This window comes from Gadus macrocephalus, chromosome 9 (assembly GCF_031168955.1).
Source record: "Gadus macrocephalus chromosome 9, ASM3116895v1".
Classification (NCBI taxonomy): Eukaryota; Metazoa; Chordata; class Actinopteri; order Gadiformes; family Gadidae; genus Gadus; species Gadus macrocephalus.
This window is the reverse complement of record NC_082390.1, coordinates 19,106,388-19,129,793: the sequence shown is the minus strand read 5'-3', so window position 1 is coordinate 19,129,793 and position 23,406 is coordinate 19,106,388. Positions and strand designations below refer to the sequence as shown.

Sequence of the window (23,406 nt, the reverse complement as noted above, 5' to 3'; positions counted from 1 at the left end):
GAGAGATCGCCATCTCTGTGCCGAGTTCCAAGGGCGGGTGTGGTGACGTATATCATATGCGTCGAGAGCAGCGAAGAGCTGTAGTTCACAAAGCGGCCTCACATAAAACCTAAAATTATCAAACTTCTTCACGAACATTTTTAGTTTTCTTTGCATGAAAAATTATCATTTGAATCCACAAACAACATATGTGTAATCCAGGGCATATAAAGACTGGGACCAGAAAATAATTATTTTCTCTCCATTGACACCCATTCATATTTTTTGATCTCATAGGTCCCATGAGCCCTACCGGAAGGGGCGTGACTTCGCCACTCTATACGGCAGGTCAGCGCTACATAGTATGTTTTCCACCGGTGCCAGTTAATTTCAATTACAATTTGCGGGGCTTTTTAAGTTGAAAAAATAGCTACCACAGCGCTTTTAAAAAAAAATAATATATATATATATTAATTATTAAAATATAATTATCGCCTTTTTATCGGCTACTTGAGACGATCGACGATGGAATCCATCTATCGTCGATAGTCGATAGAATCGACTATCGGCCCATCCCTATACTACACAGGAGTTTGTGACAAGGACGTTGGCAAATGATACTTTAAATCATAAAAATAAATTCAAAGAAAAAACCAAACTAACGAAACAAAATAAACAAAATAAAACAAACTAACAAACGAAATGAATAAATAAAAATATATATACTTAAGGTTAAATTCTTCTAATTAGGTTAGTATCTTTTAGCTAATTTATCAGCAATTTCATTGCCATATATTCCATGGTGGGCTGGAATCCAACAGAACTGAATAACTAAACCAAGGCTTATAATATTTAAAAGAAGATGCTTTACCTCTATCACCAAATCTTCACGTATTGAATTATCTGTTATAAAACTTAGTATCTACAACCCATCTAAGAGCGGTTATTTTTGTGGCCATCTCGATTGAGTATACTGATAAAGTCACCCACTCTATATCCATATCCTTTTTCAAATTCTGGAATATATATGCCAATACCACATTGTCACCAACTTAGTATCTACAACCCATCTAAGAGCGGTTATTATTGTGGCAATCTCGATTGAGTATACTGATAAAGTCACCCACTCTATATCCATATCCTTTTTCAAATTCTGGAATATATATGCCAATACCACATTGACACCATTCTATTATAGCTGATAACCAAGGTACACACTGTAATACTATAATCAAGAGGACATACAGGCAGTTCAAATAAAAAGAGATAGAACTTTATTGATCTGGAAACTTCATAAATATGTAAGATTGCTCCATATAATACCATAGTAACATAGTAAACGTATGTAGGCCTAAAAAATTCAGTTCAATGTTATTGCTTAAGAAACAGATTCCTTCCAACTAACTATTTACGAAAAATGCAATCAATAATTTATGTAAAAGTAAATCTTTACATATCGACCAGCAACGAAGTTGGAGTAGCCTACCCAAATAATGAATTGTAATACACCAACATTGTCAACTGTCATACATAGCTAACCATAACCCTGTCATACATAGCTAAACAAGCAAATGAAAATGAAATACCTACCAACGCAACTGAAATGTTAATATTAGACAATTAACAATATTATGAAAATTACGTAGGTCTCCCATAATCATTCAGGTAATCAATACGTCCGTGCCTGTTACAGCTATTTCAATGATATGTGTGTTATATATCCGTGTTCAACGCCATTCATGTTAAGTAAAAGGACAAATCTCAGACTTTGGAAGTTAATGGAGTTAATGGAAGTTAATTCGGAATTTAATTTAATTCGGAAGTTAATGGAGCCGTGCACTTCAAAATAGGACCATAGCAAGGAGCCGTTTGTTTCAGTACGGCTCCTTTCAGCTGCCCACCCAACATAAACTGCTAATAAAACGCTTGAGGAGGCGTTTTGAAAAGAAAAAACTTATTTTTTTTTAGAACAGGGTTGAAATATAATTATGAGCCTTTGATTGACATTTTTTGCGGAGACACAATCCTGTTCCCCACTTGTATTGGAGTGGACGGCGATATCTACTTCTGGGCCACATGAAATGACGGACCCCCGTCCACTCCCAGTTTAAACAGCTGCAATACCAGGCTTGGCCTCTGAGCACTGGTGGATTGCGGAAGTATGCGCCTATCCTGGGGGCCTGGTTAACCCAGGCCCCCAGGACAGGCATATACTTCCGCAATCCACACGTACACTGATAGCGTGAACCTGTCTCTGCATCTCAGACATCGCTTCCCTTTCATTCCAACCCGTGTTTAACGCTAGTCTCCCTTCTCTGCCGTTCTCTTTGGAAATGATATAGAGGTCAGTGTCAAAGAATTCAAGAGATGTTTCATCCACCACACTTTATACACCACTGAAATGTATGCAGTAAATTTTAAACGCAATAATTCTTGTGTGGCTCTAAAAAACGGAGAGCATGGTAGCATTAAATCCATACTACTTTGTAAGCTCAATTGTGGTTGCTTATCAGCATGCAAGTGTGAAGAGCTGTACCTACAAATTTTTAGATTAAAAAAGGATTCCAGACAATTAAGAATCTATGATGATTTCGCTAAGATGAATACTGCTAAGCAAATTGTGAAGTTCAGAAAGACCCATGAAATACTTCTTTGCAAACCTAATGATATTTTGTGCAAATGCTTTTGCTACGTACACGATGAGTCAATTATTCGTATCAAGATGCCTGTTTTAGAAAATGTTTAAAGTTAGTAAGGCTTCAATTGTACTCTCTTTCATTGTTATTATATTCTGGCTGTTGTAACCTATGCAAGTTGTGCATTATGTTTTATATTTATGTGTGGTTTATGTTTCTACAAAAAAATCTCCACATAATACAAATATTTGGCTTATGTTTCACATATTCATTTTAGGACAAATTACAGAATGATGAATATATATATAAAAAAAAGTATATTATAGTTAACTATAGTAATCTATACTACACTTTGTAGCGACTTACTATAGTATTTACCATAGTACACTACAATGTCTAGAAAATTACTATGGTAAATCCCACACTATATTGTAGTATAGTATAGTAATCTATAGTATACTACACTGTGTAGTAACTTACTATAGTATTTACCATAGTACACTACAATGTCTGGAAAATTACTATAGTAAATCCCACACTATATTGTAGTATAGTATAGTAATCTATAGTATACTACACTGTAACTCACTATAGTATTTACCATAGTACACTACAATGTCTGGAAAATTACTATAGTAAATCCCACACTATATTGTAGTATATTATAGTAATATATAGTATACTGTAGTAAATGCTGTAGTAAACTATAGTATTTTTTCCCCTGGGTAACCTGCAGAAGCAGCTCAAGCTGCAAGACCTAATTACTCCCAGTGAATTTAAAGCTGTTAAAGAGTAAAGAGTTTGATGTCGGACTCCATTGGAAAATGCAAATGTTTTAGTCAATGATCTAAATGTATTATTACTTTTGCACTTAGTATTGAACTTGTACTTTGTCTTGTGTTTAATGTTGCAACTGTGTCCATCTTGGCCAGGTCTCTCTTGTAAAAGAGATTTTAATCTCAATGAGACTCTGGTGAGACCTGGTTAAATAAAGGATATAATAATATTATAATAATTGTTCCCCTGCTTTGGTAACGAGTTGTAACAGGTCATTTAAAAATGGCGCAACATTTTGAGGAGAGAATCTGCGGGTTGGTGAGGGGTGTCACATGCCACCGCCGCCTAGGCCTACACTTTTTGTACTTTTTTTTTTTGCCGATTTCGGGTGACACAAAGCAAAATCATCTCTACAGATGCCATGTTTGCGATTGTCGATGCCGGTAATATGTGACACGACAGTCACTGCCCTCTAGAGGATGTATTGTGTAACATCCATAACAACGCTGAAACCGGACGGAGGTAGTACCGGAGACAACGTTTGGTACGGACGGACGAATTTCGTCCGGATCTGGACCTGAAACCTCATATTTCTGTATCTGATGTTCATATTCGTGCCACGCGGTGTCGCCATTTCGCCGTATTCCGAAAAATATGGGCGTTGCCATACTTTTCCGGATGTGACCTCAGAACCACGTGAATCAAGAAAATTGCAGCAAAACATTAGTTGTCATTAGCAATTCAGCTAGAAAAGATAATACGGGTTCAGTTCAGTTTTAGGGCGACATGGAGAAATAAGACAAAATATATAAACCAAGGTAACCCGTGTGCGATGCTTGCGTGTGAAAGGCTGAACGGTGCTGGTGTTAGTCACGTCTCAACCTATCTGTGAACCCCACAGCTAGCTAGCAGCATCAATGTTTAAAGTATACAACCGTTATGTCTTCATAAACTGTCTATGACGACCTATATACTGTCCTCAGTGCTGCTGCAAAGCTGTGTTGTAGCTGCACTTCCTTGATCAATGTGAAATATAAACGAAATAAACGCTAGACGACGTGTTGCATACTGGTATCTGACCCAGTCTGCTCAGTGGATGTGTACTAGGATTGCATTGTTTTTCTTAATACGAATCTCCGCTTTTTCCTTTTTCAGTGTCGAGTGATGTTCAGACTGCAACCCTAAACATGCACAGTCGTCTACAGGAACTGAAGAAGGAAGAGGAGACTCTGCTCAAGATCAAAGTCATGTTGCAGGACCAGCTAAATCGGCTAAAGGTAAAAGGAATAGTCTAGGATTGTATTAATATTAATGATTTGGCAATACAATAATCTGTATTTGTTGTTTATGTTTCTATTGTATACCTACATACATAATCTGGTCTCCCTGTGTTTAAGTTTGAAGAAGGAGCCCTGAAATCGATCATTAATGGAAAGCTAGACGATGGAACTGCGTCCCCCATATCCCTGGAACCTGAGGTAAGAGAGCTATAAAAATAATATATTTCATATACTTTTAGTTTCTGGATCAAACGCATGTTTTATTCTATGGATAAATTGTATATTGTTGTCTTTCTGTGAAAGTGCAATGTCATCTACAGTTCATCTATTCTAAAGCCATAGTTAAACTAGGGCTTTATATATGGCTGGGTTTGTGTTTGTGTATGTGTATAGGCAATGTCCTCATCAGTTCCAGAAGGGTGATATTGGACTAATTTATTGTCCTTTCCATGAATATTTAGGTTCAGGTCAACCCTGATGATGCAAGCGAGATCAATCAAACCAAACTCCTCCTGAGTGCTCCTATGGATTACGATGAGGAGGAGGAGGATGAAGACGATGAGGACGATGATGACGACGATGAAGAAGATGGTGATGAGGACAATGATCTAGAATTCGCCCCTGAGGAGGATTACGAAGAATAGGAAGAAGATGAATAATATGCTAAACTGTCGGTCAGTATTCTAGTGGTGTTTATGCCATTGAAAGACGTAGGGCAAAGTTTTGGTCTGTTGACCTGTTTTGTATCTCACATGAGTCATAATATTTATTTCAGTGGTAAGGATGAACATTTAGTGACATTTTGGTATTGAGTGGAGTATGTAGATGATGCATTTGACCTTTAACATGTGTTATGCTTTGGTAAATTGTCTCATTGTTGCAATATACCTTGTTAGTTTTCTGTTTCTGTTGTATATGTGTGGGCAGAGGGCACCAGTGAAAAGAACTGTGGATGTGGGTTACTTTGAGCATGAGAGCATATGGCTGGGCCATATAAGAATGCAGACAATCTGCGTTATGTAATTAGAGAAATAATAAGCACAAAATAAAATGTTTTGACTGAACTTCCAATTTGTACTCCTTAACCCATCAGCTCACATCTTAAGCTATAGATGGCTAGAAATGAATGTCTTTCCATGGGACCAAGACAATACAGTTGTGTCGTTTGTGTCCTAACCTGACCTATGCATTTACTTGTACCAAATAGGTAATGCAGTGCAGACAGTTTCCATTCAGCATTTTCTAAACAGCAATAGAGAGGGACACAATGGAACCTGCTTTCACACCAATGAGCAGCAGAACCGGAGGCAGGCTGCCACAGCAAATGACATACAGCAGGGAAATTACAGATTCATATACCTTCTGCATGATCCACTACTGCTACAGTGGAGCTTGGCTTAGTCCAGGGACTTAGTGCATTCTCGGGTTCCTGAACACCTTTCTAAGGCACACAGGTAATTCAAATGATACATTTTAATGCTATACCGCTGCAACATGTTTAATTAAGATTGATTTAATAGCTGCAAAATTGGTATTGTTATTCAACTGGAATGGAGGCTGCTTGTAGGTTAACGGTAATCTGTGTTTAAATAATCTGGTCATATTGAATCAGTCTGCAAGTCTGCAACCTAACAAATAAAGGATGCCGTAGGTTACAGACGTGGGTCCGCAAAGATAATTACCTGTCATATTACTCATTCAAAGATAGTGCTAATGCAGATAATATGATTATATACACATGCAGGGTAATTGCTCAACTATATGGTCTATTATACTGACGAAACAGATTTATGTAATCCAAAATCTGAAATAATCATTAGCTAGGGGCTTTCCCATTTGAAATGTGACAAATCAATCACCTTTCCTTTTCAGTCCATGGCAATAGCTTTTCAATTGTTACATAACATTGAGTTACTCATGCTAATGCATTGTACTGAAATCCAAATAGCAAATGCAAACTGTCAGAGATAATAAACTAGAATAGGCCTTCATCATAATACAAATGCTGTTACTGTATCTAAATACACTTTAATGAAGAAATGTGTGAAGGCATGGACTAAACAAAATAGAGGCAAACTTTTCTGCTAGAGGTGTTAAGATAATTTGCCCGCATACCTGATTTAGATGACACAAAATATCCATCAAGCAATGGCTTTGTAATTTGTACCAAAAAAGATCACGGAGAGACTTCATGTGCGTGCAGCCAATGCAATTCACAAGTACTTGGAGGCAGTCAGCCCGAATATAATTGTATTTGTGTTTTGTCATATCTATCAACTCTTCGTATAGTCACTCTGCTTACAAAGGTGAAACTATGTTTTGTAAAGGACACGTCCACCTCAGCAAAATGTGCTCACACTCGGTTGAGCCTGTATAGCGTTATTTGGCTCTGCACAAGGGACATGGGCTCCCCTTTGATCTAGCTCCCTTTCATCGCTCCTGATGGCCTTTTCTGTATTGTAATTAACTATTGCAGTTCAAGGGTTATCTGTCCTACAACAATGCTTCACATACATTCTCATATATTATAGATGTTCCAGTGGTACGATCAATGACAAGATTAAATAATTTGTATTGATAAAATAATCACTGATAATAATTCGATGGTGATTTATTTTCCTGCTAAAGTCTGTGAGCGACTGTAGTGGATCGAGGCGGTAGTAGTGCTGCCGGACCAGGGATACGATGCTGCCCCGCTGTGCAGCCCCGGTGTGCCATGTGCTTCTGTTGGTGCTGTGTTTGTCTGCGGCTGAGGACTTCGACTGGACAAAGAACGACCGCAGCAGCTCCTTCTATTACGGCACTTTTCCAACTGGTATAACTCTACTACACCCATAATGTGAACAACAATAATGAGGGGTGGGTGTTTGCATGTAAATGTAATATTGAGTGGATTTTAGTGTTGGTAAAATGTTAAATTTTCCAGGATTTTCGTGGGGCGCCGGCAGTTCGGCCTATCAAACAGAAGGAGCCTGGGACAAAGATGGAAAAGGGCTGAGCATCTGGGACGTGTTCTCCCATAAGAAAGGGAGAGTACTACGCAATGACACTGGAGACTCCTCTGGCGAAGGCTACTACAAAGTCAAGGTGTGGACAGGGCAAACACCACCTCTCGTTTGTGTTGATCCTTCATGTGAATGATCTCTGCGGGTGTACATTGGGTCATAACAAGTAGCCACTCTGTCTCCCATTGTGGTTTCCCTGTTAAGGATGACGTGTCCTTGATGAATGAGTTGAAACTGAACCACTATCGCTTTTCCATCTCCTGGCCAAGAATCATTCCCACTGGGATTAAATGTAAGTGCTTTTTTATTTTTTCCCTAAGGGCCACAAAGCCATTTCTATGCTTAAAAGACAAGTACAAAGTGCTGTAATATATTTTGCAGCTGACCATATCAACGAAAAAGGAATACAATACTACAATGAACTAATTGACCATCTGTTGGAGAACAAGATCACTCCCATTGTCACTCTGTATCACTGGGACCTTCCACAGGTGTGTGTATAACCAACATCCCAGACTGATCAATATCCTATTCCGTTTCAATTTTACATCTATAAATGAATTAATTGCTTTATAATCTTTTTCTGATTGGTTTACCGTTTTCTTATGTCTAGGTCTTACAGGAAAAATATGGTGGCTGGCAAAATGTTAGCATCGTCAATCATTTCAATGATTTCGCCAGCCTGTGCTTTGAGAAGTTTGGCAACCGGGTGAAATACTGGATCACTTTCAACAACCCATGGGTAGGTTCAAGTAATTTCTTCATCCTCCACTCCAATGTTGTAACGTATCCATCCACAGCCCCCCCAGTTAGCCCAGTGAGTTTGAAATGATGCCCTCGGGCACTAACACCTATTGCTATCCAAACGTTGCTTTACTGACTTTAGTCTGTAGCTGTGGAGGGATATGAAACGGGTGAGCATGCACCTGGCCTCAAGATGCGTGGAACCGGTGCCTACCGGACTGCCCACAACATTATCAAGGTGACCAGGAGCATAATATACAAACATATAATACAGCAAATGAAGTAAAAATCTCAGTTGATGTCTTAACTTTAGTTCAAATCTAATATGTAAAGCTATTCTGTTTCCCATCATTGCCACAGGCCCATGCTAAGGTTTGGCACACCTATGACACTCAATGGCGGGGGAGACAAAAAGGTGAGTTAGATTGCGGATCTTCTGATTAATAGATGGAACCCATTATATATCATGTAGCCCATGTGTTTGAGCACAGACTGACTTAAGAACATGTGCAGGTCTGGTGGGCATCTCTCTCTCTGGGGAATGGGGAGAGCCTGTGGACATCAACAACCAGAAAGACATTGAAGCCGCTGAGCGATACGTGCAGTTCTACCTGGGCTGGTTTGCCACCCCTATTTTCCACGGGGACTACCCCCAAGTGATGAAAGACTATATCGGCAAGTAAAACTCTACTCGCTAATTCTCAGCCTTTGTCAACGTGAAGCCATGTTTGTAGTTTCTGGACTGTATCAGGTATTTAACCATGGCTGGACACACGTGGTGTATGCAGGAAGGAAGAGCACCCAGCAGGGCCTGGGATCATCTCGTCTGCCCAGCTTCTCCTCCCAGGAGAAGAGCTACATTAAGGGTACTTGTGACTTCTTGGGCATCGGCCACTTCACCACCCGCTACATCACCCAGAAGAACTACCCAGCGAGCCGCGGCGGGGCCAGCTTCTTCACCGACCGGGACCTGGCAGAGCTGGTGGACCCCCGATGGCCAGACCCCGGCTCCGAGTGGCTCTACTCCGTGCCCTGGGGGTTCAGACGCCTTCTCAACTTTGTCAAGGTGACGAGCTATCTTTACCTCAGACTTTCTCGGTTAATTTGTCCACAAGATTAGGGAACCATGGAGAAAATACGATATTTAAATGCTGTAGTTTGCACGCAGATGTTGTGATATGCTTGTTTAGGATCCATGTTACAGAACAGTGTTGTTCATCCTTTTTAAGGACCAGTTTAACAACCCCAATGTTGTTTGTTCTTGTTCAGGCCCAGTACGGGAACCCAATGCTTTACGTGACGGAAAATGGAGTCTCTGAGAAGATGCAGTGCACAGAGCTCTGTGATGACTGGAGAATAAAATATTACAGAGACTATATCAATGAGATGCTCAAAGGTGCGTAAGTATGCAACTCTACTCAGTGAGAATCACCAAAATGAAGGGCCTCTCTAATTCAAGGGGCTGTCAAGTTTGTTTGAAATAAATTCATACTTCTTTGTGACTTATAGCCATTAAAGATGGAGTCAATGTGCGAGGCTACACCGCCTGGTCTCTGCTGGACAAGTTTGAGTGGGACGAGGGCTATTCCGAGAGGTTTGGCCTGTACTACGTGGACTTCAGGAGCAAGAACAAGCCCCGGTACCCCAAGGCTTCTGTTCAGTATTACAAGCGTATCATCAGTTCCAATGGCTTCCCCAATCAAAGAGAGGTAATAGAAAGGCTGCATGCCAATATATCTTCAAGCCCTTTCCCTCCTATGTTGTTCTTAACACATCCACTTTTGTTTTTTTAAGGATTAAACTTCAACTTTCTCTTTCAAAAATGTAACTTAGTTGCCAGTAACCAGTTCCAACACACGCCTCTTGTGATGATACTGAATGCATAAGGGTTGAGTTACTCCATTGAAACTTTATCCAAGGTGGAGACCTGGAAGCGGAGGGCCACTGAGACCTGTTCTTCTAGCAACCAGCTCCTAGCCGCAGGTAGGTTTACAACTAATGATTGTCATACAGGTAGTAGTGGTGACAGGAAAAAACAAACTAGCTGGGGTAAACAAATAAAGATTCTAGCTTAAAATAATCCAAAGTTATTTGATTCGAGTAGAAGCAATGAATCGATTTGACTCGGAACAGGAGCTATTGTTCTTTATTTACTTTAAATAAAGACCAATGCAGACAAGTTGGTCGGATCAAATCAGCAAGTTCCCTTTAATAAAGGTAAAGACTAGTTACCAAAGTCTCTAACAGGGTTTTTCTTTGTTTGCCTCTCCAGCTAGAAGAAAAGCCAAGGAAAATGCAGAAATGCCAAAGGTTTGGCCAGTGCATGATGAAGTTTAGAGATTAAGGGGTACATACCAATAACTCGTTTATTGTTGAATAAAACGTTATTATTTGCTGATGTGTGTGTGTGCCTTTGTGTCTGACTTCAAGAACGGCACTCGCCAAACTGTTTCAAACTAACATTGCAGTACAACTTCTGCATCTGTGCATCGTTTTCTTCTTCTTTGCTTACAATCTTTTTTTTGATTCTAACCTTTTAACAAAAACAGGTTTTAACTTTATCTGGCTGTACTTTTAACGCTTTTAACAACAAAGCTGCTGCAACATAAACCTGACACGTGCACAATGTGCCTGCAGTTCTCAAAGGGTTAATGTGTTTTGGTTCAATAAGTATTTTCTCTTTCTTTGTTAGAGGAACAGCGGAGCACTGCTGCCAATATTCTAAGACTTATCCATGGTAAGGATGCTTATTGTAAACAGTCCAGTACTGTAGGTGAAAGAAAAGAGAAGATTAACCCTTTGAGGGCTGTGCTTGAGCATGGTCAATCTGTCTTTGTTTGCCCTGTACATTGTTCAGTTATTGGGTTGTTAAAGTTAGTCTCCGTGCATTCTTCCAGATCCCTTGACCAGCCACATGGAGATGGTGACGGAGATCGTTGTTCCGACCGTCTGCACTCTCTGCATCCTCCTCAGTGCCGTCTTCCTGATGTTCTTGCTGCGGAGAAGGAACTAGAGAACAGCTCTTAAAGCAATTTTCTAGTGAGTGCCTGGTTGTTGCAAATAGACTTATGGCAAAATAAAAGAGGCCTATAAAGTCAAGCAATTCTCCTCGGTTGCGCTTTGCATGAATTTTTTCTAAATTATTTGATTGGAATGATCCCAATAAAAAAGTTAAAACATTTGTATTGGATTGTTTTGATCTGACTTGTGGAACATTGTTTTTTAAGACATGATTGAAAGCTCCAGCGGCTAGGCCTTTATGAGCCCAATAAAAGCTATGTTAGGCATAAATGTGTCTAAGCCAATTGTGTCATGGGTTAGCCCAACACAGGCCCTGGTCATGGGAGCACATCAGTATTCATAAATACAATAGGGGTCCACAGATTCTTTGTGAATACCTCAATTGTTATCCTCATCCTCATCGTCATCCGCTCAATTGTTATATTAAAATATATTTGATTTCAAAACATATATCTTTGTGGATGAAAGACAAATTACAAACCACATTATATGTAACTAACAAAAAGAAACACAAACAAAATGAATTTCTTATTGACACCGTTGCTTGCATGTATGTACTTATATTATTCAAGCAATGTATGCAAACCTCAAAACTATTCCATGATAACAAATAAAAAGCATTTCAAATGAATTGGTTAAAATACCCACGTAAGTAGTTCGGTCAGTTCTAGGGTACATCCGCTAACTCTTTCTTATAAAAGTAGTTCCGGATATTAGCTATTTAAATGCTCGTTTTGAATATCGTATATTTTAGGTGGATGAAGGCACTTATAATATTTAGTTAAATCAATTGTAATGAACCTGCATTGAATCAAATCCAATAAACTATTGAGGGGTGCCATATATGTCTTACGTGTCCCTCCGCTGTTCAGAGAAGCTATTTATTCCATCACTTCAGAGGTTCACTTCCTCTTCGCTTCGTCTGCTGTTGTACGAGCATCCTGGCTAGCGAATGAGCTGAATAAGGGATCAAATACGGTGAGATTGGTCTAATTGACGTATTTATGCATTCATTTCTGTCCAGCCAAACAATTAAACAGGATATTATGAAAGCTTTGGCAATGAATCTAAAAAAATATCATACATGAAACCTTATTGATAGCGAAGTAGATCCATGCTACTACACGTGGTAAATGCTAGGGGACTTTAGGTACACGTTATATTAGCCATCTGCTTGTACAAATGTACCAACTATATTGGCATATAGATTACTATACTTCAAGGCATCCAGTGTTAGTCATTAAACGTCGACAATTGTGTACCAGTTATGTACGTTATTGCTCCAACTTGTTTATTGTCTGTTTATAGAGTTGCATGATTTATCTCCGTCGTATACTAAATTTATGTTATTGATCTAAGGTATCAATGTTGTTGATCGGGCATCCATCCCTGCTCCTTCTGGCTGCAGTAGTGGACGCGGCAACCTGTACAGACGCGGCAACCTGTACAGACCATAAATAGTAAGTAATAAATAATATTTTGTTAAACAATAATCTGTTATAGAAAAGGGTGTACCCCTTGCAGTGATGAGCTTCTACTTCGGTCCGTGTTGTTGAAACTCTGTGATAATAACAGAAGTTCTGAGCCTGAATGACTTGCCATATATATTGTTGGAACGGATGAGAACATCTTGACTAAAAGTACACTTTTTGCTCTAGATTGCCAAGACTCATGACCTCCAGAGATGAGACCTCTGAAGAGACCCAGACAAGGATGTCAATTGGTATTCTACATGAAATGGTAATCTTTTGGCACATGTCAACATCATATCAAATTTATATTTTGAAGATTAAGATGTAGCTTGTTTGATTATCCTAATCTTGCTGTGATGGTGTAATTTGCGTCCTACTCTGTGACTGGTGACGGATGCCTACTGTCATATGCCGGCACAGATGGATGACGAACCTTGTTGCTGAGCAAGCTTTCCAAATAAATAGACACTTTGTCAAGGATTATTGTAGGTTAAGCTTATTGAAATGGTTAGAATTTGCTTGCAATTTCATTCAGTAACCTGTATTTCCTTGGTGTCCTCTTCTGCCTCAGGTGTCATGATGAACCATCTCTACCTTAATTCCCAGATAGAGTCTGGCCCCAGCCCATAGGATCAATTTGAAGTAAGTAGTCATCTTTACTTAGGGGAAGCTATTGAACTTTGATCTTTCACAGTGATGAGCTTTTACTTCGGTCCGTGTTGTTGACACTTTGTGAGAATAACAGAAGTTCTGAGAACGACCTTTGATGTACTTTGTTGGACCGTTGGAGACCATTTTACTGACTTGGCCATGTCTTTACTTTAGGATCCCCAAGATGCCTGACCTCCTGCAGAGAAGAGGATTCTGTAGAGATCCAGGCGAAGGGATGGCACTTTCCTTAAAAAGGTATTTTTTTGGCACTCATTTGGGGAACTAATGAACTTTGTTAACAGTGATGAGCTTTTACTTCGGTCCGTGTTGTTGATACTTTGTGAGAATAACAGAAGTTCTGAGAACGTTCTTTTTATGTACTTTGTTGGACCATGTTAGACCAGTTTACTGACTTGGCCATGTCTTTACCTTAGGACCTCCAAGACGCGTAACCTCCTGCAGAGATGAGGATCCTGACGACGCGATGGCAATTTACGCATGATGGTAATATTTTGGGAGTTAGTTCTAAATAGTGGATTGTATAGAATGAAAAGGCTTTTCTATTGCTGTAGAAATGTAGGCTGTAGCTTGTTTGGGTATCTTAATCTTGCTGTGATGGTGTAATTTGCGTCCTACTCTGTGACTGGTGACAGATGCCTACTGTCATATGCCGGCATAGATGGATGACGAACCTTGATGCTGAGCAAGCTTTAACTTCTCGACTTAAGTCAATGTATGTCGTGTGGTTTAACCAAATACATTCAGTGGCCTGTATTTCATTAGTGTACTCTTCTGCCTCAGGTGTCATGATGAACCATCTCTACCTGGACACCCAGATGGGAGCCTGACCCCGGTCCATAGAATCAATCTCAAGTAAGAAGTCATCTTTACTTTCACACGATTATACTTTGTTAACAGTGATGAGCTTTTACTTCGGTCCGTGTTGTTGATACTTTGTGAGAATAACAGAAGTTCTGAGAACGTTCTTTTTATGTACTTTGTTGGACCATGTGAGACCATTTTACTGACTTGGCAATGTCTTTACCTTAGGACCTCCAAGACGCGTAACCTCCTGCAGAGATGAGGATCCTGACGACGCGATGGCAATTTACGCATGATGGTAATATTTTGGGAGTTGGTTCTAAATAGTGGATTGTATAGAATGAAAAGGCTTTTCTATTGCTGTAGAAATGTAGGCTGTAGCTGGTTTGGGTATCTTAATCTTGCTGTGATGGTGTAATTTGCGTCCTACTCTGTGACTGGTGACGGATGCCTACTGTCATATGCCGGCACAGATGGATGACGAACCTTGATGCTGAGCAAGCTTTAACTTCTCTACTTAAGTTAATGTATGTCGTGTAGGGCTGTAACGATACGCGTTTTGAAACCAAAATCGCGACACTCAAAGCCACAAACCTGTCTCGCTGTGTGAGAAGGCAGAAGCGCGATGCGCCCTTTCTAACTCCGGTCAAATTGTCAGATTGAAATTTACTAATTTGTCTAAATAATAGTCTGCTGACACCGCCCCCCCTCTTATCGATGCCGTAAGTATGCAACGAGATGCCCTCTGTGATGACAGCTCTCCGTGGCTACGGAGGATTGCATTTCTCTACAGCCGTCGAAGTCCTCATGCGACATAAACGACATTTATCCAGAGTGGGCCAAGCGTGAAAAAAATTGCCTGTGTGATCCCCGTCTCTATTTTGTGTGATTTGACCGGCAGTTTGTCTGCTTATAAGTCGGAATGAAGCGGCCACCGATTATTGACAGGATGGGTACTTCATTCTACCGGACTCGTTCGCTTCTTCACTAGACGCTCACGCTACCGATCGCTCTCCTCGCTCGTCCACTCACTCGCTGACGTCACTCACACACATACGCACACTACAATTCTCGCGCACACACATAGGCCTACGCTACTCGTAACACTATGCCTCGTTATTGCGACGTTCATGTTAGACCTTCATGTTTTTTCCCCATCTATTGAAAGTTAGGCTATTAAACATGTTGCATTCTATACGGCCTGATTATGTCATTATTTATGCTACATAGCCTAATAAGCGCTGATAGGATATTTGACTAAACCAACCAAACTAGTTGAGGGGTTTTGCGTACCTGCAAGCATCTTCCAACTGCAATCTTTGGTTATTTATTAATTTAGCTATATTTTAATAGTATTCTTTCTGTTCAGTGTTCCAAATTATTTGTTATTAAATGTTACATTAAGTTAATTGTTATACAAGTTGTTTAAATAAAATGCTTTTTAAATTTAGAACAATCGTGGCATGTATCGAACCGTTGGTCAAAAATCGTGATACAAACCGAATCGTGAGTTGGTGTATCGTTACAGCCCTAATGTCGTGGGGTTCAACCAAATACAATTCAGTGGCCTGTATTTCATTAGTGTACTCTTCTGCCTCAGTTGTCATGATGAACCATCTCTACCTGGACACCCAGATGGGAGCCTGACCCCGGTCCATAGAATCAATCTCAAGTAAGAAGTCATCTTTACTTTGACACGATTATACTTTGTTAACAGTGATGAGCTTTTACTTCGGTCCGTGTTGTTGATACTTTGTGAGAATAACAGAAGTTCTGAGAACGTTCTTTTTATGTACTTTGTTGGACCATGTTAGACCAGTTTACTGACTTGGCCATGTCTTTACCTTAGGACCTCCAAGACAAGTAACCTCCTGCAGAGATGAGGATCCTGACGACGCGATGGCAATTTACGCATGATGGTAATATTTTGGAAGTTGGTTCTAATTTAATTATTGGATTGTATAGAATGAAAAAGCTTTTCTTGTGCTGTAGAAATGTAGGCTGTAGCTGGTTTGGGTATCTTAAACTTGCTGTGATGGTGTAATTTGCGTCCTACTCTGTGACTGGTGACAGATGCCTACTGTCATATGCCGGCACAGATGGATGACGAACCTTGATGCTGAGCAAGCTTTAACTTCTCTACTTAAGTCAATGCATGTCGTGGGGTTCAACCAAATACAATTCAGTGGCCTGTATTTCATTAGTGTACTCTTCTGCCTCAGGTGTCATGATGAACCATCTCTACCTGGACACCCAGATGGGAGCCTGACCCCGGTCCATAGAATCAATCTCAAGTAAGAAGTCATCTTTACTTTGACACGAATATACTTTGTTTACAGTGATGAGCTTTTACTTCGGTCCGTGTTGTTGATACTTTGTGAGAATAACAGAAGTTCTGAGAACGTTATTTTTATCTACTTTGTTGGAGACCATTTTACTGACTTGGCAATGTCTCTACCTTAGGACCTCCAAGACACCCGACCCCCTGCAGAGAAGAGGATTCTGAAGGGATGGGAATTTCAGCCTTTAGCTTAAAAAAGTAATATTTTGGGACTCACTTGGAGAGCTATTGGGCTTTGATCTATAACAGTGATGAGATTTTACTTCGGTCCGTGTTGTTGATACTTTGTGAGAATAACAGAAGTTCCGAGTTTACCAAACTCGTTTTTCGTTTTTGTGTCGGTGCCTGGAAAATCTAACTTGAATTTGTTTTATCAAGCCAGTGATGAGATCAAGATTCCAGCAGTGGGAATGAAGACCCAGAAAGAATATAAAAATGTAAGCATTAATCAGGTTCTGTCAAATGAAGATACTTGGCCTTCCAAAATTGGCAGTAACATTTTGGATTTGGATAGTTATAATTAAGCTGCACTTGATTTACTTGGGTCCATGTTGTTGAAACTCATTAGAAATGTTCAGTTCAGTACTTTGACTTCAGTCCTTAAAAGTACTGCTGCAAATGGCTATTGCTGTATGTATTGTGTAGGAGTTTGCATGTTATGATGGGACATCATTTGTATTTCGGGAGAAAGCTGATGTTACAGAAGCCTCTACCCTGAATGCTGGCTGAAAACCCTGGTCACCTGCTTATACAATGTTCTGTTTAACTTTTTTCCCTTGATTAAAGTACAAACGATTTAAAATGGTTCATGCACCTTCTCAAATTCTTTTAATGGCAAAGTTCAGTACATTTTAAAATTCCATAAACAATTTGTAAATCGATGTTATGACGCAATTAGAGGACCGTAGAAACTCCAGAACTCGGCGCAGAGGCTTGATTAACTTTGATCATACAATTCCTTGACACTTGATCAGTCACTCAACTTGGCCAAAGATGGGCTCGAACTGCATTTAAGGAGTCATTTGTATTTTATGGTTACACGGGTCAATCTATACACGTCTGCTCCCTGGACCACGTTATAATTGGTACTGGGTTTCCTCAGGCAAAGGTGACCAGGCTGCAGCAGACCACAGTGCTGAAGTAGGCCGGCTCCTCACTGTCTCTGTTCACCGTAGTGTTTGTGTAATCTGGAACAGAACGACAAGTCGTAGAGCAACATACATCTGGATGCTTTGACATTACCTTGGGTACCGCCCCCACTAACGCACATAAATAACTGGAATTCTCTCAGGTCACTTCAAAATGACTCCAGTGAATCAAAGCCATATGATGTAAGGGGGCTCATTTGTTTCTACAGTTTTCCATTGCCATATTGAAGTTTTGACTTGTAGGAAGAAGAGTCTAGGGGCTATGTCAAAGTGGTCTAGATTAAAAGCTTACCTGTATCGAAGACGATGTGATCCACCAGTGGTTTCTCACTGAGCTGCAAGGTGGTCTTGACCTCCCGGGGGCTGTGGCCACTCGACACCTCCACGCCCCACACCACCGGGTGTTCCCTGAGGAAGAGGATGGAGATGTTTCGGGGCTGAACGATTGGAGGAAATAATCCATTTGGGATTATTTCGAAGAATATTGCTATTCAGTATGCGATTTAAGTATATTATGTTCTGTAATCACTAAACAAGAAATATATAATTCTATAGTATGACCACAACATTGGAAGCAGTCAATATATAAACCGCTCTTACGTTAAGGTCAGGCCTATGTGTTGATTAATTGATATAACATCTACAAAATCTCGGTGGATAGTGAGATGAAGACGTTGGGAAAACACCCCTCAGTGGATTGTGAGATGAGGTTGTTAGGAACACGCCCATGGATGGTGAGCAGAAAGTGAGATTCTTACTTCTGGTACAAGTGGCTGATCAGGGCAGGTGTGATGGGCAGCTGGAACTGGTGGTCCTCGTTATAAGGGGATGTCCTAAAGTACTGCAAACATGACCTTTAAATATGAGAAAATGTTTATATTATGTTATGCATGCAACCAACCAAGCCAATGATTGGCTGAGATGTGTACAGTCCAACTGCTCTTACTGAGTGAGGCGGAACAGGCGATCAAAGGGCAGACCCAGGAAGGTACTGCAGGTCACCATAATCTCCAGCAGGTGGTGTAGTTTCCTCAATCGAATGACTTGCTCCTGCAACTCCACCTCTATGCTGAGATAGTAACTCTGTAAATTCAAAACAAAACATACTTAAAAAATATCAATTTAACAGCCAATAAAAACTGGTCTGCAGTAAAAGCTTTAAACTAACCAGGTGGTTCAGGGTTGTGAGTTCATTCCCTAAAACGATCAAATAAAGAAATGGTTATATCTGAGAACAGTTCGGCCTCCCGTCATTTTGTGAGGTTAAATTATATGGTTTGGTCTGGATGAGGTCTGAGGTACCGATGAGGTAGTTGATGTAGTCCTTCCTCATCTTGTCCAGGCCCACCTCCAGCAGCATGGTGATGGGAGTCAGACCCGTCAGTGACACATGATCCATGGGCTGCTGATAGGACTGCAGGAAAACCTTCCCGAGTGAACTGTTGCCGTCTCTGTGGATCTGAAAGGGGAAGGATGCAAAAACGAAATAAATATTCAGTGTTCCCCTCCAACACAGCTGTACAGATGTTAAGATACCCTTATCATTTGTGTCTTGTGCCTTTCTTCTGTATAACAAGAAAACAGAAGCGGCAGTATTGTGTAGTGGCTGTGCTGTTTGGAGCCAGTCCCTCATGCCTGCAGCATACCTGTCGGCGTCCTCCGGCAAGATAGCCCTACCTGCTGCTTAACGAAATCTGAATTTACCCTAAGGCGCTTTGGTGCCTGATAAATGATTAAATAGTAAAGTAGCATCCGACATACCCATGGTTTGAGGTCACCATAACTCAGGCTGTCCATGACCAATTTCAGACAGTCATGAACATCTTGATAGGAGGTTACACCTGTCATTGAAACATGCTTTTAACACAAAGCTCCATTTCTCTGCATATTGATTAATTTATATATTTATAGATAAAGTAAACATTGCACTCACTCTTCCTCATTCGCACCCATATCTGTTCCAGGAAGTCCAAATTTTCCCGTTCCATGAAGGCATCGAAGATGGAAGCTCCCAACTCAGTCTTTGCAGCCTCAGTCTTCACAGTCTGTATCGAAATGGAAGATAAGCAGGCCAAGTATTCAGTTAAAACCTACATTTGCATAAAAGGCTTTTACATTGTGATCTCCAGCATACCTCTGACTTTGCCGTCTGATCTGGAAGGGTCTTTCCAGTATTTTCAAGTTCTTTGGAATATAAAAAAACAATGTTAGTCTCGTTTTAAGGACTTGCCGGTTGGCTTAAACCCAGGGTAATTGTTGACATTGTATATATCCAGATGTAAGTCACCCATGTTTGGTTTTTCCACTCCCTTCATGGAGGTGTAGCGTGTTTGAAATTAGGCAGTTGGTGAGTCCTTCATATCCATTATATGGCAAAAGAGTGTCCAGCCGATGGTATATCTTTGTTCAGAACAACACAAGTAAACCTCCCCTGCTCGGTCATTTTCTTCAATAGTGCCAAGAAAGAAACCAAATGCACAAGTTTTGTTTCTGTATTCACACACCACTGTTAAATGTTCACAGCATGAGCAAAGATGGTGGTTGCGTTATATGCAATGTGATGATTCAATTTAACCTAGTCGCAAGGTTAAATTGTCTTGTCGTTTTTTAATGTACTTAGACGTAGAATGTACTTAGAATCATCTGAACATACCCTTAGTTTCCCTTTCTCCTCCTAATACCAAAAACAAATCTGATCCAAAATGCACCACCATGTTCATAACCAGTCTCGAAGTCCCCAAGCATGCATAATGGCGTGTAAACACAGAATGGAAACGTATGAATTGGTTGTTTGTGGACAATATTAGACAAAACTACCTCGACACGGCCATTCGCTTGCGATTACTTGTGTTGGACAGAATAATTATACAGCTGTGGAAACTGCTAAACACACGTTTGGAAGAAAATGGATGTACATTTCTCACAAACCACCCAGTTTGGGACACCTACTCGGCGAGAGTGGGGTGTGTTTACCAAATATCATGGCTGATTTACGTCTCCACATAGGCAAAGGCAAGAATCAACCTTCTTTCTTAGCAAACCGGCCAAATCCTTAACCTCCTTCTTAGCTATACACGTTTTAACACACAAATGATGATTGATACAAATCAGATAGGTCAATAGCCATGCCTTCCAAGTAGGTCTTAATAAGTTCTACAGCTGAGGTGGTCTCCAAGGGTTCCATCCACTCCGTTTCTCCAGTCCTTAAACCAGCCGCAAGAAGCTGCAACAGCACGTTAAATCAGTAAGTACATCAGCACATTCCCTTCGTTAGTGCTATTCATTAGAGGGACACACACACACACACACACACACACACACCTGCAAGAACTCAAGCTCTCTGTACTTTTGAAACATCGGGCTCCTCATTTCGCCAGAGGTGATCTTGATATTCTAAATGAAAAGAAAAGAGAATCAATGAAACTGATTATAAATATAGTAATATCATAGTCACGTTTCTTACAGTTTTATGCTTTCCACTGTAGTTGATTATAAATATAATGGTACCATAGTCAAGTTTATTATTTTCCTGCTTTCCACTGTAGTTGATTATAAATATAGTAGTAAATATAGTAGCATCATAGTCACGTTTCTTATGGTTTCATGCTTTCGAGCTTGGATAACATAACTTAGGAGTGGCATTGAAATCTACATAGGAGTACACTTTTATGCTCCAGAGGCCCTATTGCTTATGAAATTACAAACGAGGCGGTGCGTTTTATTGGCTGCTCACCAGGGTGGCTTTAGAGGACAGGGGCGGAGTCTCCAGGATGCTTTCCACATGGCTCCATTTGAAGTCCACCGTCACACTGCTCTGGGATTCGATGGTCGTGTTTTCAACCACAGTGGACCCAAATAAGTTGTATAAAGCATTGCCCTTAATAGCCACCTGCAAACCCTAGAAGTTGAGATTTGCGTTAAAGGAGGTGTGTATTTATTTTGATGATTCATAAGACGGAGAGAAGAAGGGGCCTTACGCTGAAGGGATGGTGGCGTTTCTTGTGCTCCTGCTTTAGATCATCCAAGGTAATGGATGACCTTCTCTCCAAAGATGGCCCTGAAACAAGACCAATCAAACACACAGGATGGTCTAGTGGTTGCTACTCACTAGATAAAAGGGTCTGGGTTTGAGTTATTTATGTAGATAAGACACCCTTAGGTAACACCATATCCTTATAATATGTATCTGAATTAACATAAAACGGTCTGGTATATCAATAAAGGCTTAATAGAAACAAACACATCAGCTTTAAAACAAAGCATTGATCTTAGATTGTAGATAAAGGAAGCTGAAACTTCCCAGAATACCTTTGCAGGTGACGGAGTACAGCTTGACACCAGTAACTTTATTGGCCAGGTGGACCGTCTCTGCTCCCAACCAGGATGTGCCAGCCAGGTCAGACATGTCACAACGCACCCAAAGAGGATCCAGGGGGCCATCGTCCTCTGACAGCTTTTGGTTTTGTGACATTGTATACCAGGACAAAAGTTGTCTTTGAAATAAGAGGGTGGGGATAGGAATTGTAGAATTTTAGATACAGACAATACTTGATGAAATGAAATATGAAAAGTCGGATGTGGCACCTTGCTTTCATGATGCTGACTGGTTGAGGCCCCAAGTTTCCAAGAGATACATTATCCTCGTTTTCAGAATATGATGACTTGTCAGCTTCATCCCCATCAAGTTTAACAACCTTCAATACGGGTAAAATTAATGTTAACAATATAATATTGGAGCCAGGGGCCTTGCTTGAAACGGAACTCGCTCTTGTCGTCTATTCATCCTGTCGGGTATACCGTTGAGTTATATTAGAAAGACTCACGGTTTTCTCGCAAATAAAGATACTTCGGTGTCCAGGACACCAAGATGACACTCCGGAGTCTTCCCCACAGATCTTCAATATCTGTATTTCTTCCTACAAGTCAAAACATCAATGTCATGAATTAGTGTGAATTGACAACATGGCACGAGAAAACCCTAATGTACGAACAAATGAGCTCCCCTACCTCATAGGGGTTTGATTCAATGGGTGGGTCCTTTTGAAGTGACCTGAGAGAGGATGCGATTAAGAACATGCGATATCTTTCAATTAACGATGCGCGTTAATGAGCGCTGCTGTAACCTGAGATAACGTTATGGCATCCATAGTATGTTGTTCTACGACCATGTCTTCTAAATGGGATTATGAATACTCACCGAAGAATAGAGGAAAACGTCCTAGCCTTGGTGATGACCGCGGACATTTCCAGAGAACAGTGACAGTTGTTCTAACAGAATTGATGTAACGCAATAAGTAAAAATTTCGTGTTTGTAAGAAGATTCCAAGAAGATACGAATTTGACAGTTGCGCGCTAAAATCTACGCGACGTGATGAGGTCATCACCATACGTCACGTTATTGAAATAAACGATTACGTTTCGCCAAATTTACAAATAAATGTCAGAATGAAATAATGTCGATCGTAAAGATCAATAACTTTGTAACCATCTGCATATTTTAAAACTACAATTATAAAGATGTGTGTGTATG

The 23,406-nt window shown here is 40.3% G+C and overlaps 3 protein-coding genes, 1 long non-coding RNA gene and 5 other non-coding genes across 14 annotated transcripts; 8 read left to right on the top strand and 1 right to left on the bottom strand.

Annotated features, from left to right (window-relative positions):
- The first annotated feature begins 4,053 nt into the window (after positions 1-4,053).
- Positions 4,054-5,736, top strand: snapc5 (small nuclear RNA activating complex, polypeptide 5). The gene is made up of 4 exons (XM_060062054.1): positions 4,054-4,210; positions 4,548-4,669; positions 4,790-4,870; positions 5,134-5,736. The coding sequence occupies exons 2-4, from the start codon at positions 4,580-4,582 to the stop codon at positions 5,314-5,316; spliced, it is 354 nt and encodes a 117-aa protein (XP_059918037.1). The 5' UTR covers positions 4,054-4,210; positions 4,548-4,579; the 3' UTR covers positions 5,317-5,736.
- Positions 5,737-5,853: 117 nt separating this feature from the next.
- On the top strand, positions 5,854-11,600 carry lctlb (lactase-like b). Of its 5 annotated transcripts, XR_009527469.1 has the most exons (16): positions 5,854-6,126; positions 7,301-7,487; positions 7,599-7,759; positions 7,882-7,969; positions 8,059-8,168; positions 8,291-8,419; positions 8,564-8,659; positions 8,782-8,836; positions 8,935-9,100; positions 9,214-9,487; positions 9,691-9,817; positions 9,931-10,130; positions 10,341-10,404; positions 10,694-10,768; positions 11,114-11,158; positions 11,319-11,413. XR_009527469.1 is itself a non-coding variant. In XM_060061939.1 (15 exons), the coding sequence occupies exons 2-15, from the start codon at positions 7,358-7,360 to the stop codon at positions 11,432-11,434; spliced, it is 1,761 nt and encodes a 586-aa protein (XP_059917922.1). In that variant the 5' UTR covers positions 5,854-6,126; positions 7,301-7,357; the 3' UTR covers positions 11,435-11,600. The 5 variants fall into 5 exon arrangements, 4 of the variants coding, with proteins under 4 accessions (XP_059917922.1, XP_059917921.1, XP_059917924.1 ...); XM_060061939.1 differs by lacking the exon at positions 10,694-10,768 and having other exon boundaries at positions 8,935-9,096; positions 9,210-9,487; positions 11,319-11,600; XM_060061938.1 differs by lacking the exon at positions 10,694-10,768 and having other exon boundaries at positions 11,319-11,600.
- A 745-nt stretch (positions 11,601-12,345) lies between these two features.
- On the top strand, positions 12,346-17,532 carry LOC132465230 (uncharacterized). Of its 2 annotated transcripts, XR_009527471.1 has the most exons (11): positions 12,346-12,420; positions 13,101-13,182; positions 13,486-13,556; positions 13,740-13,820; positions 14,000-14,069; positions 14,367-14,438; positions 14,616-14,685; positions 15,988-16,059; positions 16,237-16,306; positions 16,610-16,681; positions 16,851-17,532. It is a non-coding gene; the product is annotated as an uncharacterized LOC132465230 (long non-coding RNA). The 2 variants fall into 2 exon arrangements; XR_009527472.1 differs by lacking the exon at positions 13,740-13,820.
- Positions 12,961-13,030, top strand: LOC132465302 (small nucleolar RNA SNORD18). Its single transcript, XR_009527535.1, has one exon. It is a non-coding gene; the product is annotated as a small nucleolar RNA SNORD18 (small nucleolar RNA).
- On the top strand, positions 13,264-13,361 carry LOC132465304 (small nucleolar RNA SNORD16). The gene has a single exon (XR_009527537.1). It is a non-coding gene; the product is annotated as a small nucleolar RNA SNORD16 (small nucleolar RNA).
- Positions 14,174-14,271, top strand: LOC132465306 (small nucleolar RNA SNORD16). The gene has a single exon (XR_009527539.1). It is a non-coding gene; the product is annotated as a small nucleolar RNA SNORD16 (small nucleolar RNA).
- LOC132465305 (small nucleolar RNA SNORD16) lies at positions 14,790-14,887 on the top strand. Its single transcript, XR_009527538.1, has one exon. It is a non-coding gene; the product is annotated as a small nucleolar RNA SNORD16 (small nucleolar RNA).
- LOC132465303 (small nucleolar RNA SNORD16) lies at positions 16,416-16,513 on the top strand. Its single transcript, XR_009527536.1, has one exon. It is a non-coding gene; the product is annotated as a small nucleolar RNA SNORD16 (small nucleolar RNA).
- Positions 17,532-23,259, bottom strand: zwilch (zwilch kinetochore protein). The gene is made up of 18 exons (XM_060061943.1): positions 23,074-23,259; positions 22,884-22,926; positions 22,700-22,792; positions 22,461-22,570; positions 22,185-22,369; positions 21,854-21,933; positions 21,610-21,774; positions 21,198-21,269; positions 21,006-21,099; positions 20,011-20,060; positions 19,810-19,921; positions 19,638-19,717; positions 19,179-19,335; positions 19,045-19,073; positions 18,823-18,959; positions 18,635-18,730; positions 18,169-18,284; positions 17,532-17,915 (listed from the first exon to the last, which is right to left on the bottom strand). The coding sequence occupies exons 1-18, from the start codon at positions 23,118-23,120 to the stop codon at positions 17,827-17,829; spliced, it is 1,755 nt and encodes a 584-aa protein (XP_059917926.1). The 5' UTR covers positions 23,121-23,259; the 3' UTR covers positions 17,532-17,826.
- Positions 23,260-23,406: the final 147 nt, after the last annotated feature.